The sequence below is a fragment of the Lepidochelys kempii genome, chromosome 4 (genome assembly GCF_965140285.1).
Source record: "Lepidochelys kempii isolate rLepKem1 chromosome 4, rLepKem1.hap1, whole genome shotgun sequence".
Lineage (NCBI taxonomy): Eukaryota > Metazoa > Chordata > Testudines > Cheloniidae > Lepidochelys > Lepidochelys kempii.
In genome coordinates, this window is record NC_136383.1 from 23365032 (window position 1) to 23378980 (window position 13949).

Below are 13949 nucleotides of genomic sequence, written 5' to 3' on the forward strand. Positions count from 1 at the left end.
GTAACTAAATATATACTATTACTTGTTCTTAAAGGATTTTAAATCATTAGACTCTGCAAGATCAGTTTTTAAACCCTTAACTCTGGAATAAGGTCTCTTGAAATGTGTTGGCATGATGAGGACCAGACAAAGTTTAAATAGCTGTTGCTACTTCAACTAATCATTGTGTTGGTGGAATTCATTATTGATAGCATTAGCTCGTTGACTTCAGTGGAAGACCATTGAAAATGAATCTCTAACAGGAGAGAGACATCTTTTCAATGATTGTTTTCAACCTTTGTGATCTATTCAACTAGACAAGTTCCTGTACCACACACACATTTGTGGTGTAATCAAAATGTCTTCTCTGATTCCCTGTTTGTTATTCCGTATGACTGATGCACCATTAAGATAAAGTTTTCACCACAAAGTATTGTTTTGGGCTAGAATTTCTCATTCTTCAAATCAAAATTCCTTAAACTGTATTTGAGTCATCTCAGCATGAAAAAGGTGATGGTGGCTGTGATAGAAGGGGGTTTCAGCCATTTAAAAACTTGTTTAGAAGCTTTTGTGCACTTGAATAGCCTAATGTTTTCATTTAATTGTTTATGGTATGCTTTGTGTTTTGCAGGCAAAATTAAAAAATGAGGACCCAAGCCAAAGGAGTTTACATTCTAAAGTTACACGAGAGATACAGCAGACATGGAGGATGAGGAGATAATGGTGCATAGCTGGATACAGCCAGAGAGGGCACAGTGAGTGAGAGATAAGATGGGCTTCATCATGAGTTTCTGCTTATAGAGGTCATTTAATCCATGCCTGCTGGTTAAAGTATATGTAGACCATCCCTGCCAGGTGTTAGGTTAATCTGTTCTTTAAAACATCTAGGGACTGGGATTCTACAACCTCCTAGGTAATCTGTGCCAGTGCTTAACTATCCTTGCAGTTCAAAAGTTTTTCCTAATATCTAACCTAACTCTCTCTTGCTGCAAACGAAGCCAATTATTTCTTGTCCTACCCTTAGTACACATGAAGAACAATTGATCACTGTCCTCCTTATAACAACCTTTTACTTATTTGAAGACTGTTATTCCCTCTCAGCTTTCTCTTCTCTGGACTAAACATACCCAAACTTTCAACCTTTCCTCAAAGTAATGACTGAAGCTACAATAGAAAAGTTGAGCTGATGGGCCTTGTGAATTTTAAATTGAGATTTGAGGGAGGGACTAATAATGTGGTGCACAAGGGAAAGGAGAACATTCCAGGATTATACAGCAGTGTAGGAAAGGCATGAAGATTAGAGGGGGAGAAGGAAATGAAAGGACTGGTTAATCAGAAAGCTTGAGTGGAGTTAAGCGGAGAAAGTTCAAAAAAGAACTAGATAAATTCATGGAGGATAGGTCCACCAATGACTATTAGCCAGGATGGGCAGGGATGGTGTCCCTAGCCTCTGTTTGCCAGAAGCCGGGAATGAGGGACAGGGAATGTATCATTTTGATGATAACCTGTTCTGTTCATTCCCTCTGGGGCACCTGTCGCTGGCCACTGTTGGAAGACAGGATACTGAGCTAGATGGACCCTTGGTCTGAGTCAGTATGGCCATTCTTATGAGAAGGGGAAATAGGAAGAAATAAGTGTTGAAATGTAGACAGGAGCGAAGTTATGCAGTGTCTCAAAGGCAAGAATCAAGAACTTAAACTCCTGATACAGAAAATGCTGGGTAGTTAGAGAAGGGACTTAACTGAGACAGATTGGATGAAATCCTGGCCCTATTGAAGTCAGCGTGAGGTTTGCAATTGACTTGAGTGGGGACTGAATAGCAGGCGAAGAAAATGATTTTGGGCCATTTGAATTCTGGGTCGATTGCAGGGGGACAGTGTGAGAATCAGTGAAAGGAGGTGCCAGGCTGGATGAGGATGTGAGTGGTAGAAAAGGAGAAAAATGGCAGTTCTTGCATATGCAACTCTCATTGGAACTGACATTGAAGTCAATAGGAGTTTTGCCCAGATTCTGACTGCAGAATCAGGCCCCATTGCAGGAGTTCTGTATGCAAAAAAAAAAAAAAAAAAAAGTAGCAGGCTGCAACTAGAATGCATGTAGTTAACAGCAAAGAATGATGAAGTGGGTTCTAGTCACGAAAGCTTATGCCCAAATAAATTTGTTAGTCTCTAAGGTGCCACAAGGACTCTTCGTTCGCTGATACAGACTAACACAGCTACCACTCTGAAACCTGCTTTGCTATCCTTACAGGAATACTGTTAGTCATTTAATAAAATATTGAAAGTTAACTTTAAGAAAAATCCCAGTTTCTGATAGAGCTCCTTTTAAATAGTGTGTCTGAATCCTTTCTTTAAATACAGTTACAAAAATGTTTGCATGGATTTTTCAGCTCCCCTGTTGATTTCTCCCCTGGTGAAAAAGACTTAACTAAGGTCCCAGTGCTGCAAACATGTATGCACAAACCTTATTTAACAGGGGAGCATTGAACCCGGTTATATCCAAATCAGTTTTAAATACACAAAGAGAAAAAATTGAGGGTGGGTTTTTTTTTGGTGCTAATTTCTTTGTCATCCATAGTTAGAAGTAACCTCTCAAATTATTCTCAATGCTAGATTTTCAAGCAAATGTTACTTTCAGGTTGACAGTGTCCTTTAAATTGGTTGCAAGATAAAGTTATAAAAGAGCAAAAATAATGCTCAGTACATCTTCCTCACTGATTTCAGTGCACTCTGACCACATATTGTAGATGCCAACTAAATGAGTGTGAATATATCTGGATATCCACAAATGAAGTAAATATACTTATCATACACCATATTTATGTATTACTTTATTTGGATATATAAAATAACCAGAAGTGCCTGTCTGACAAATACTTAATCAGACAAACAAAAAGTAAAACCCTAGCATACCCATAATGTACAATCACCAGACAGCACAAAAGTACATTTAATTTTCCACTTTTCCTAAACATCATCCCCAATAACATTTGCTTCTTCACAGCTTCCCCCTCCCTCCCTGCCCAAGGATGTGTTTTGCAGATATGCTCTGAAGGTCAACAGATGTAGGTTACTATAGACAAAACAGGGCTGGAGGGATCAGATTCCAAAGGAAAGGGCCTTCACAAAGAATGCCCTGCTACCAGCTCCTCGCCTCCTTCCCCATACATATAGACATCCAGCTCAGGTACCTCAGCAAATCTGAATTATGGAAGTATAGTATAAAAGAGAGGCTGTCAGGTGAGAAAGTCCTAACCTATATTGGGCAACACGAGCACTTGCAACTCTACTCCATGGGATGTGTGCCTTTTTTTTTTTTTTTTTTTGGTGACTATTCAACACATTTGGAGTGTCTATGCATTTGTAGAGGATTGCATATGTTAGAATGGAGATGTACTGAAGGTTGACTTTGAGACAGCCCTTGTCACTTCTAGGGTCCCAGCACATCAGAAATCCTTTGAAGCAGCAATACATTATGAAAACAAACAAACAAACAAAAAAACCCTGTTAATGAAACCCTAACATTGTAATTCTAATCACCCTCATCAGGAAATCAGGACATTTGAAGTTTTATGGCTAAAGTCTCTGCTGGGGATAATTCCACTGACTTCCCATAATTCCCACAGCTATTGTAACTCAGTCATACATGTGGATTCAGGCCCAAACCCTTGGTAACTAGAGGACAGAATTCTCCTACCCCCTTCCAACCATAGCATCACTATACATGGGAGTATACTGCAGTCTTGGTATCACTCTGTATATTGGGCATGGTGTAATTGGTTGATCTGGAAAATCACATATCCACTGGTCATGCCCCTTTCCCCTCTCTAAATTCCCCCCCTGTGAACCTTATTTGTCCAGAAAATTTACCTTGAAAGATTTGAGTATTAGTGTGAGTAGCAGTAGTATTAATACACAGTACTAAATATGCCCAAGACAAGAATCTTAATTTTGAATTTCTTAACTTTTTGTGATTAAAATCTCAGCCATAATGGTTTGGTTATATAAGGGTGGAGTTTTCCCTCTTCTTTTTACATTAAACTTTGAAAATGCAGTAAGAAATCCACTTTTTTATATCTTGAATTTTGCATTTAAGCAAGATTTCACCCCTCTAGTCAACATACCCAATGTTTCCTCGGTAAGCTGTCTGGAATGGTTCATGACCGTGAATGCCAATCTCAGGGCAGACTATCAAGAAGCAGGGCAGAAACCCCAAACTGACTGCAAGTTCTATCATTAGATTTCACCAACCCAGTCACAAGTGTGAACTCCTAAAGCAGTATAACAGTCTTACCATGGAGTAACAGAAAGTCTCCTTGGGCATTTCAGTCTATCTTTCCCCACCAGGCAAGCTGGACTTAGGCCATGTCTACTCATACAGAGCTGCAGCATCTCTCCCATCGGCATAAAAAAACCCACCCCAAAGAAGTTCTCCCACCAACATCTCAATGTTGGTGTAATTTACATCGCTCGGGCGATGGAATATTCACACCCCTGAGTGACAAACTTTTGCTGACATAATTGGTAGTATAGATATAGCCTTAGTGATAGATCGTTGCTATGCACCAAGGATAACAAAATATTCAGGTTGCTCCCAGTCCCAAGAGACCAGTCACTTAACATAGGTCAATCTGTACCTCAGATCTCACAGCAAAGATAAGGCTTGTGGCCAATCCTATAGTAAACTAAGGATTTATTAACTAGGAAAAGAAATTAGAGAATTATTGCAAGATTAAAGCAGGCGAGCATATATACACAAATGAGTTAGTCTGTGGTTTCAAAAGGTGACTGAGTTGTAGTGATCTGTCAGCTCCGAATGACTTTTGGGGCTAACCCAGCTGGACCGTGAAGATCTCTGCTTCTATTTTGTAGGTCTTGCCCTGTGAGAGTCCAAACAGCAAAAGATTAAAAAAATTGTTTTCAGCTATTTTTATTTCCTCCTTCCAGAATTCAAGCTGTTTGAATGAGCCCTTTTGCAGGTAGCCTCTTCATTGGTGTGAGGTGGCAACTAACAAAGTCTTTGTATTATGATGTCCCACAATGGCCCATTTAGATTTGATAGTCCTTCTTGAGGGGCAGGAGAGGATCCCTCCTGACTGGGTTCATAGTTTAAGAGCAAATATTTATTACTATTACAAAGCAAAAACTTAAATGTGACCTTATAGCATGTGATAAAGACATAAGTGAGATTAATGTATGCAGCAGCTTACAAGCATTTAATCAACTCTAAACACATTGTTGTAAGTCCAATAACCATCTTAACTATACTAACACCCACGTGAGGTGGGCTGGTTTCCAGCAATGAATTTGTCAGTTTCTTGGCTGAGGCCTAAAGCCCTGGCAAGAACTGGCACCTGGTCTGCCAGCACCACAGTAAGTTCTTTGGGGTCACGGACTACCATCTGATGTGTTGGTACAGCACCTAGCCCCATACCCTTCATGACTGGAGCTCCTAAGTGTTACCACACTACAAGTACATCAAAAAGCATTTTGTGTTTTTCTTTTACATGCCTATGTTTTGAGGGAAGGGAGGGGAGAGAATTAGGTCAATCCACAATGTCAAATCCTTTTTGATTTTGCTGTGTGGAACATGGACAGACGGCAGCAACGATTTGCATTTTAGGTAACAGGCACAGTGCATAATGAGGTGTGGAGGGGGAGGGTTACTTGGAAGGGAAAGAGGGAGACAAGGCAGAGAGAAGAAAGAAAAGAGCGGGAAAGAAACGGGATGAGAGAAAGAAAAGGCGGAGCCTGAGGGAAAAACTTGGGAGAAGGAAAGTGGGAGAAAAAGGAGAAGAGGAAGGATGGAAAATGAGAAAAAGGAAACGGAAAAGGGGAAGGCTGAGGAGGAAAGAACTCAAGAGAAGAGGGAAGGGAAAACCGAAAGCAGGGGCATGAGAGAGAGAGGAGGACAAGGAGCATTGCAGCCAGCCGAGGCTCAAGGGGTCCGGCCACCCCACTGCCGGAGGGGGGCAGCTCCAGGGGCGCACAGGTCCCTGTGGCCCAGAGCTGCGGCTGCGGGGGAGCGGCGGAGCCCGCTTTCTCTTGCCTGCCGAGGTCACCGGCTGGCGTGGGGAGCAGGGGGCGGGGAAACCCCCACCACGCTCCTCTTGAGCCGCTTAAATAGCGGCGAGCGCGCCGGGCCAGTCCCATCTCCCCTTCCCGGCACAGGCAGCGGGCGGCTGCCAGAGGCCGGCGGGCCCTTCACACGCGCTCCCCGCCCGCTCCCCTCCCCGACTCCCGCAGCCGTGGCGCGGCCGGACGAGCAGCAGCAGGCGGCGGCGGCTTCTGGGGCAGCTCCGCGGGATGGAGCTGGGGGACCAGTAGGGCCGGTTCCCCCGCCGCCTGCCCGGCTGGGCTGAGTGCCCCGGCCCCCCGCGCCCGCGGCCGGCTTGGATGCTCCGGGGCGCAGAGCCCAGGATGGCGGGGGCGCAGGAGCAGGTGAGGCAGGGCGCGTGGGACAGGCAGCGGCTCCGGTGGCCGGGGCAGAGCGGAGAGGTTCAGGGCGCGGGGAGGGTTTGGAAAGAATCGCCGCTGTCCTGCCGCCAGAGCCTCCCCGCGTCACACGTTCAGTGGGGGAGGCGGACTACTGTCAGGCGTGGTGTTTGTGGGGGGCTAATGCCGCTGAAGCGGAGCTCCCACGTACACACCGGGCGGTGGGGCGTCACTTGGAGGGAGGGCTCTTGCTTTCTTATTGTTAAACGCCTCTTTGAAACACAGGGCAAGGCCTCCTCCATCCGAGAGAGAGAGAGACGTTAAAAAACCCAGCATTTTAAAGTTTAAAGGCGCGGGAGTCCTCTTCCATAGGAGTGGGATTTGGGAAGGCGGGGTGTGTGTGGTGTAAACAGATTCCTCTGTGCTGTTTTGCTTTCTTAATGCTAAAATGTATTCATTTTATTTATTTATTTTCTGGTGAATCTTCTCGGTGGTGTTCTGCTTCAATGCGTTTTGACTGCTACTCTTAGGAGGTGGTAATCTGAATCTTCCCTTAGGAAAACTTGCTCTCTTTATCATAAGGAATAACGATTTTTAGTATGGAACTAGAGAGCCCTAGGCTCTCTGAAAGATTCTCCGAGTTAAACCCTCCCCATTGGACTGATTCACCAAGTGATGTCTCACTCAGGTACCTGCTGCTCCTGCAGGATCTGCGCCTATTAGACCTTTTTGATCATAGCCAGAAAGTGTTGATGGAGAAAAGAATATATATTAGAAGCCCCAAAGCAGATTTCAGAGTTGCAATCTGTGTGTGAAGCTGATTAATGAAGTGTCTTGCTAAGCAACCCGTGTGAACGTTTGTACATTGTTTAAGAAAATTTTCAAATAACAGCTTAATAAACTTATAACAAAAAGGGGATTTGTTTGTGGATTGCAAATTGCTTTTTAATCCTTTGGAGGGAAATGGGGTAGTTTTGCCAAACTACTTATATGATTCTTTCTATAAATTTATGTGTGCTTTTCCCATCTAAATACATTTATGTTGCTTTATAAATATTTTAGAATAAAATGTTTCTAAAATGCAGTGATCTTTAAAAGTTCCCACAAAACTAAATTTGTTAGCCAAAATGATCATCATTGCATCCACTAGGATAAATATTTTCTTGTCTTTCTGTAATCTACTATTATAAAAGCCAAGATTTTAGTAACAGAGGGGGTTCTGACAGTTACTAAAGTGAAAGAAATTAAAAAATGAGGCACAAATTAAGGCACATGTCATTTAATCTCAATAGGTTGTTTTCATAGCATACCCAGATGAGTACTTTGTGGATAAGATTTTTTAAAATGGGCTTTTAAAATTACACCAAGGTGATTTTTTGGCACCTAAAGTTTGCAGATGATACAAAGCTGGGAGGTATTGCCAATTTAGAGAAGGACCGGGAAATCATATGGGAAGATTTGGATGACCTTGTAAACTGGAGTAATAGTAATAGGATGAAATTTAATCATGAGAAGTGTAAGGTCATGCATTTAGGAATTAATAACAACAATTTTAGTTATAAGCTGGGGATGCATCAATTAGAAGAAATGGAGGAGAAGAAGGACTTTGGAGTATTGGTTGATCACAGGATGACTATGAGCCACCAATGTGATGTGGCCGTGAAAAAAGCTAATGCGGTCTTGGGATGCATCAGGCGAGGTATTTCCAATAGAGATAAGGAGGTTTTAGTACCGTTCTACAAGGCACTGGTGAGACCTCACCTGGAATACTGTGTGCAGTTCTGGTCTCCCACGTTTAAGAAGGATGAATTCAAATTGGAACAGGTACAGAGAAGGGCTACTAGGATGATCCGAGGAATGGAAAACCTGTCTTATGAAAGGAGACTCAAGGAGCTTGGGTTGTTTAGCCTAACTAAAAGAAGGTTGAGGGGAGATATGATTGCTCTCTCTAAATATATCAGAGGGGTAAATACCGGAGAGGGAGAGGAATTATTTAAGCTCAGTACCAATGTGGACACAAGAACAAATGGATATAAACTGGTCATTGGGAAGTTTAGACTTGAAAGTAGATGAAGGTTTCTAACCATCAGAGGAATGAAGTTTTGGAATAGCCTTCCAAGGGAAGCAGTGGGGGCAAAAGACCTATCTGGCTTTAAGATTAAACTCAATAAGTTTATGGAGGAGGTGGTATGATGGGATAACATGATTTTGGTAATTAATTGATCTTTAAATATTCATGGTAAATAGGCCCAATGGCCTGTGATGGGATGTTAGATGGGGTGGGATCTGAGTCACTACAGAAAATTCTTTCCTGGGTATCTGGCTGGTGAAACTTGCCCATATGCTCAGGGTTTATCTGATTGCCATATTTGGGATCGGGAAGGAATTTTCCTCCAGGGCATATTGGAAGAGGCCCTGGAGGTTTTTCACCTTCCTGTGTAGCATGGACCACGGGTCACTTGCTGGAGGATTCTCTGCTCCTTGAAGTCTTTAAACCACGATTTGAGGACTTCAGTCGCTCAGACATAGGTGAGAGGCTTTTCGCAGGAGTGGGTGGGTGAGATTCTGTGGCCTGCGTTGTGCAGGAGGTCGGACTAGATGATCATAATGGTCCCTTCTGACCTTAGTATATATGAATCTATGATTTTCAGAAGTGCTGAGCCCTCAGCAGCTCACACTGAAGTGAGGACTTTTGAAAACCAGACCACTTACCAAAGTGCCTAAATGCACCAAGTGCCCCAATCCCAAGAACACCTGTAATCACAATGGCACCACTAAAAACTGATTTTGGGTCTTCACTTCTTATTTAACTGGTTTTATCAGTTTGTATCAGACCTTTATTATAATATGGTGTGTATTTGTTAATACGTTTTGAATGAAATATCCTAGCAAAATTATCTCTACATTTTGTTCCAGGTCATTATGTTCTTCATTCTATTTTGAACAGGTCACATTGATTATTATTATTTCTTAGCAGCCTCTATAAATTCAACTATATAAGAATCCATTTGAATACTTCAGGGTAGAATTCAAACCTAAAAGACAAAATCAGAGTTAAAGCTAAGAAGTCTTTGCCCATGTTTTATTGCCTTTTGCATGTAGGATTGCTGCTGTCTCAGGTGATTGCATGATGTTTTTCTATGTGCTGAAATATCAAGCCACAAAGGGGTCTGTTTAAGATGCTGTGCCTGTTCCAACAGTCTTCAGTCAATCAGAATTCCAACTAAACTTCACTGGAACTGCAGGATTGGGCCCAGATCAGCAATTTATATTTTGTCTTGATTTTATGTGATCAAATCAGATTGTTAATAAAATTGACACAGTTTAAATTTGTTTGTTTATTTATTGGTGCTTAAGTTCTTTCAAATTTTTACGGTATTTAAAATAAAACAAACAAAAAGCAAGCTGGTATTTGCACCAGCTGTCAGTGGCCCAGAAGAGCCATTAAAGGAGCTGAGGGGAGGGCATAGAGATGTGCTAGTGCCCTTTTCAATGGACAGAGGCCAAGAAGGAGAGGGCATCGGACCCCAGGCAGTGACCCTATGCCACCAGAGGATTCCCCGGAGCTGATGAACTCCTCTGCTGGCTAGTTAAGGTGATCTTATGGCAACTTTGAGTCATCAGAGCATCACAGAGCAACTTCAATGGACTGGAGAATCCAGCCCCTATTTGTGAATTGACCTAATTGTCTCTGTAACTGCCACCAAAAAAAAAAAAAATAGGCAACTGTGAATGTAAGTGTATCATATCGCTGGAATAGGTACATAATTATATAGTTTTGAGATACCTAATAGTAACCAGAATAGATAAATATGTGAACCGAAAAGTTTTACTTTTGAATCCCAAAATGGCAGGTACAGCTCCAGATTATGGTATTCCATCTAATGGATGGTACTACTTAGAGACCTTCTAATTTGCAGCTTTCTGACCGGATCAAAGCTTTTGTGGTCTATTGGGTAAATATACAGTGAGCCAGATCTTCAGCTGGTATAAAATCAGCACAGCTCTACATCTGAGTAAGTGCTGTGTGAGTACAACAAGGCTCCAGTTCAGCAAAGTGCCAAGCGTGTGCTTAAAGTTATATATGTGCTGAATTGGAGCCTTTGTGTGTCTGCAATAATGCTCTATGATATATGTTGTGGCTGTGTAGTGCTTCCTATTTAAAATGAAATAACCTTTAAAAAAAAAGTCCACCTAGCCAAAGTAGTTACTCCATATGATGGACTAATAGCATGAACATTTTAGTTTTAAATAAATAAAGGTACTATAGAACTACTGGAATGGAAGAGAAAGAATCACTTTAAAGTGTTCTTTCTTGGACTCTGCTAATCAACAGTGACTGAAGAGAGAGTTTCATGGATGTACATTTGTTTTGTTTCTTTATATTACAAAATTAGAGAACAAAACAGTTGTGTGAAACAAGTTGCAAAAATTTCATCATCCAATGAAGAGAAATTAGTTTTTGATTATTTACCCTTTGGGAGTAGTATTTTGACATAGTCTTTTATACATTAAGTATCATGTGCCATAATTTGTTTAATTTTTCTACCTACATTAGATGTGCACTGTTGATGAAATGTTTACTCTAAGAGTTATTATTAGTAATGACAATGCTCTTGTGACAGGACAGTACATTAAAAACAAAAGATAATCCTCATCCTGAAGAGCATAAAGTGGGATTTTCAAAAATGCCCAGGATTGACCTAACTATGCTCCCCTTAAAGTCAACATAAATCCCACTGTTGCCATCGAAAGATAAACACATAGAAGATGGAATGTTAGAGGGGAAAAGGCTATTATTGATGAGTAAGTTCAAAACCATTGCACCACAGAATTTGTGTACAGCATCACTTGAGAAAGATGTACAGCACTGCAGTCTCTCTCCGGGTGGAGACCAATCATATTCTCTGTTAAAAATGCTACTAAAGCAAGAAGTGAGGAATGCTGAGTGGTTTAAGCAAGTGACAGGGATAAATATTTGCAGTTAACAGTGTGTCAAGTTTTACTTTGGTGGCTTTTAAGGGTAACTCTCTAGACCTTTAGACAATCAGTAAGCAATTGGTCTATTTTATATTCAGCCTCATGAACTATAATCATACTGTAATCTCCAGGAAACAGGGTTTACAACTTCATCATTTGTTCACTATTAACATTACCACTTGGCAATAGTGACAAAAAATTACTGTTAATGTGCAAGCTTTTAGCGAAGCTTGGTGGATATTTAAAATTGTAATAGGATCCTTTCTTATGAGCTGATATACAGTACTCCGTTAAATAAATGGGGCCAAATTCTGCCCTTATAATCCATAGATGTAGAGTCTCATTCCATCTATATCTCTCTTCTCCTACATTCCAAAATCTGATGGATGACTGTGCAGGAAGGAGGTATGGACTGGGCAGCCAGGTGGAGGAAGGAAATGTGGGTGAGGGATGTCATGGCAATGGAACCTAGGGACATGGTCTGCATCCAGGAGAGAGGAAGCAATAAATGTAATGCCTGTCTGTGAATTCCCCAGGAATTCCCCAGGAATTTTGGGGAAAGTTATGGTAAGACAAGCCCAGTACATGCTGGAATCTTGATTGAGCTTTCTTTTGAGAACTGAACGTTCATTGGTAAGTTTTTGTCAGTCTTCTCCAGGTCCTTTAGCTTTTGAGCTAAGATTGTTTGAGTTAGGAGTGCTACTGGAAAATTCTGGAAGGACTGCTTTGAAGAGTTGAGTAATCTTCCATGGACTGAACTCTAAGTTTTAATACTATACAGAGGATCCTTATGCTAGCATTAAGGGCCTGTTTTTCCTCTTACTTATACCTGTCTGTCACTGGTATAGCTGAACTGATTCCTTGGCCGTAATATTTTAACCTTAGTGTAACCTTTTGGATTTGTCTCTTCTCACATTCTAGTGGTTGTTATGATGTGTCTTTTTGCTTATTTGCCTGCCCATTTGTTTATAATAGGTTGAATGGAAAGTAAGTTTCTGCCTGAGACAAAATATTTTTTTGCAGTGTTGTTGTAGTTACACCCTGGTGGTCCCAAGATATTAGAGAGACAAAATGCAGGAGGTAATATCTTTTATTGGACCAACTGCTGTTGGTGAAAGACAAGCTTTTAAGCTTACACAGAGCTCTTGTTCAGGTCTGAGAAAGGTACTCAGAGGTTACATGTACACACCACAATAAAAGATCAGCAGCATGGCTGCAGCTGGCCTGGGTCAGCAGACTTGGGATCATTGCACTCAGGCTGCAGGGCGATAAAATTGCAGTGTAGATGTTTGGGCTCGAACTGGAGCTCGGGCTCTGAGAATGCATGGGGGAGAAAGGTGAAATGAGACAATCACTAACTACGCTCTAAAATGAACTCACACAGAAGAATGAAACTGTTTTTGCAAAATAAATATTTTATTTCCATATCTGATCTCTCAGTCCCCATTCTCCAAGGAAACCCTCACACCTTCAAAAGACGACCCTGAGTGCTTAAATTCTTCACTTTGCTAGACACTAAAAATCATGGGCTTAATAAAGACACTGTGTTTCTTACAACAATGGATTTATTACAACAATCTGTAACCCGCTAATCACCCTCTTTTGTCCTACTGCTACAGAAGTGTTAAGTGGCTACTTCACCTTGAATGGGCTCTTACAATATGTGTTAACTCCTTATGCTAAACAATCTGTTCCACTTTGTAGTAGAAGTTGGTCCAATAAAAGATATTACTTGACCCACCTTGTTTCTATAAAATAGTGTTGGAATCTCAGAAATTACTGCCTGGCTTGTGGGTTTTGTGATGTGTCCTATAATAAAAACAGGTTCTATCTGAATTGATATGTGGGCTTCATTTTTTTTAATCTAAAAGGTAAACCCAAGAGCTTTACAAAAATAGAAGATGGATTCCATCATAGTGTTCCCTCCAGCATTTTGTTATAAGTTCTGGGCTGATGTTGGAAAACTAATGCAAGAGTTGTTTCAGGGATATAGATTCCAAATTCCTATTATGATGAAGCAATAGAAATGGCCTGAATTACTGAAGTTAGACACCCATTTAGAATTCTGCTACTATAGGCTAGATTGTCCCTAACACAGCTGCACTGGACAATAGCAGGAATAAGGATTCCTCCATGTCCCCTACATAGTTGCTTCAGGGCTATCTGGATGCTTCCCCAGCTCAAAGCTATGCCATTCTTTCTTTTTTATCAATATGAAGTGTCACATGTCCCTCCAAAAGGAATGTGTCTGTGTGCTAATAAAGCTTTCTTAGTTATACAGAAGTCAGTTTTAATTTATGTATATAGACACTCTTACAAGAGGTGTCAAAGTCCACTTTACCATTTGATTTAACCATCCTTACAAATCTATCTTATGTTTTAAATTATTCCCCAAATACACACAAGTTTAATTTCCTTATCTGTTTACCAGCATTGTTTGAAACTTTCTCTATAAAGTATCTTTGGTGCTACATTTTACTTTTATACTTTCTATACTGTTAGCTTTTTTAATTTAAAAGAAATTTGCCTGTTTTCACTGAAACACTTGTTTATTCT

The 13949-nt window shown here is 41.1% G+C and overlaps 1 protein-coding gene across 4 annotated transcripts in view; it reads left to right on the forward strand.

Moving 5' to 3' along the window:
* Positions 1-5850: 5850 nt before the first annotated feature.
* The window catches only part of LOC140910237 (melanopsin), a 73216-nt gene continuing 65117 nt past the window's right edge, over positions 5851-13949 (forward strand). For 3 of the 4 annotated variants that reach the window (XR_012158464.2, XM_073340705.2, XM_073340707.2), the window contains exon 1: positions 5851-6419. Coding sequence is in view for 3 of the 4 variants with exons in the window: in XM_073340705.2 (XP_073196806.2) it covers positions 6375-6419 (45 nt within the window). In the remaining variant the exon portion in view is untranslated. The remainder of the gene's footprint in view (positions 6420-13949) is intronic. The other variant, XM_073340706.2, reaches the window with a different exon arrangement.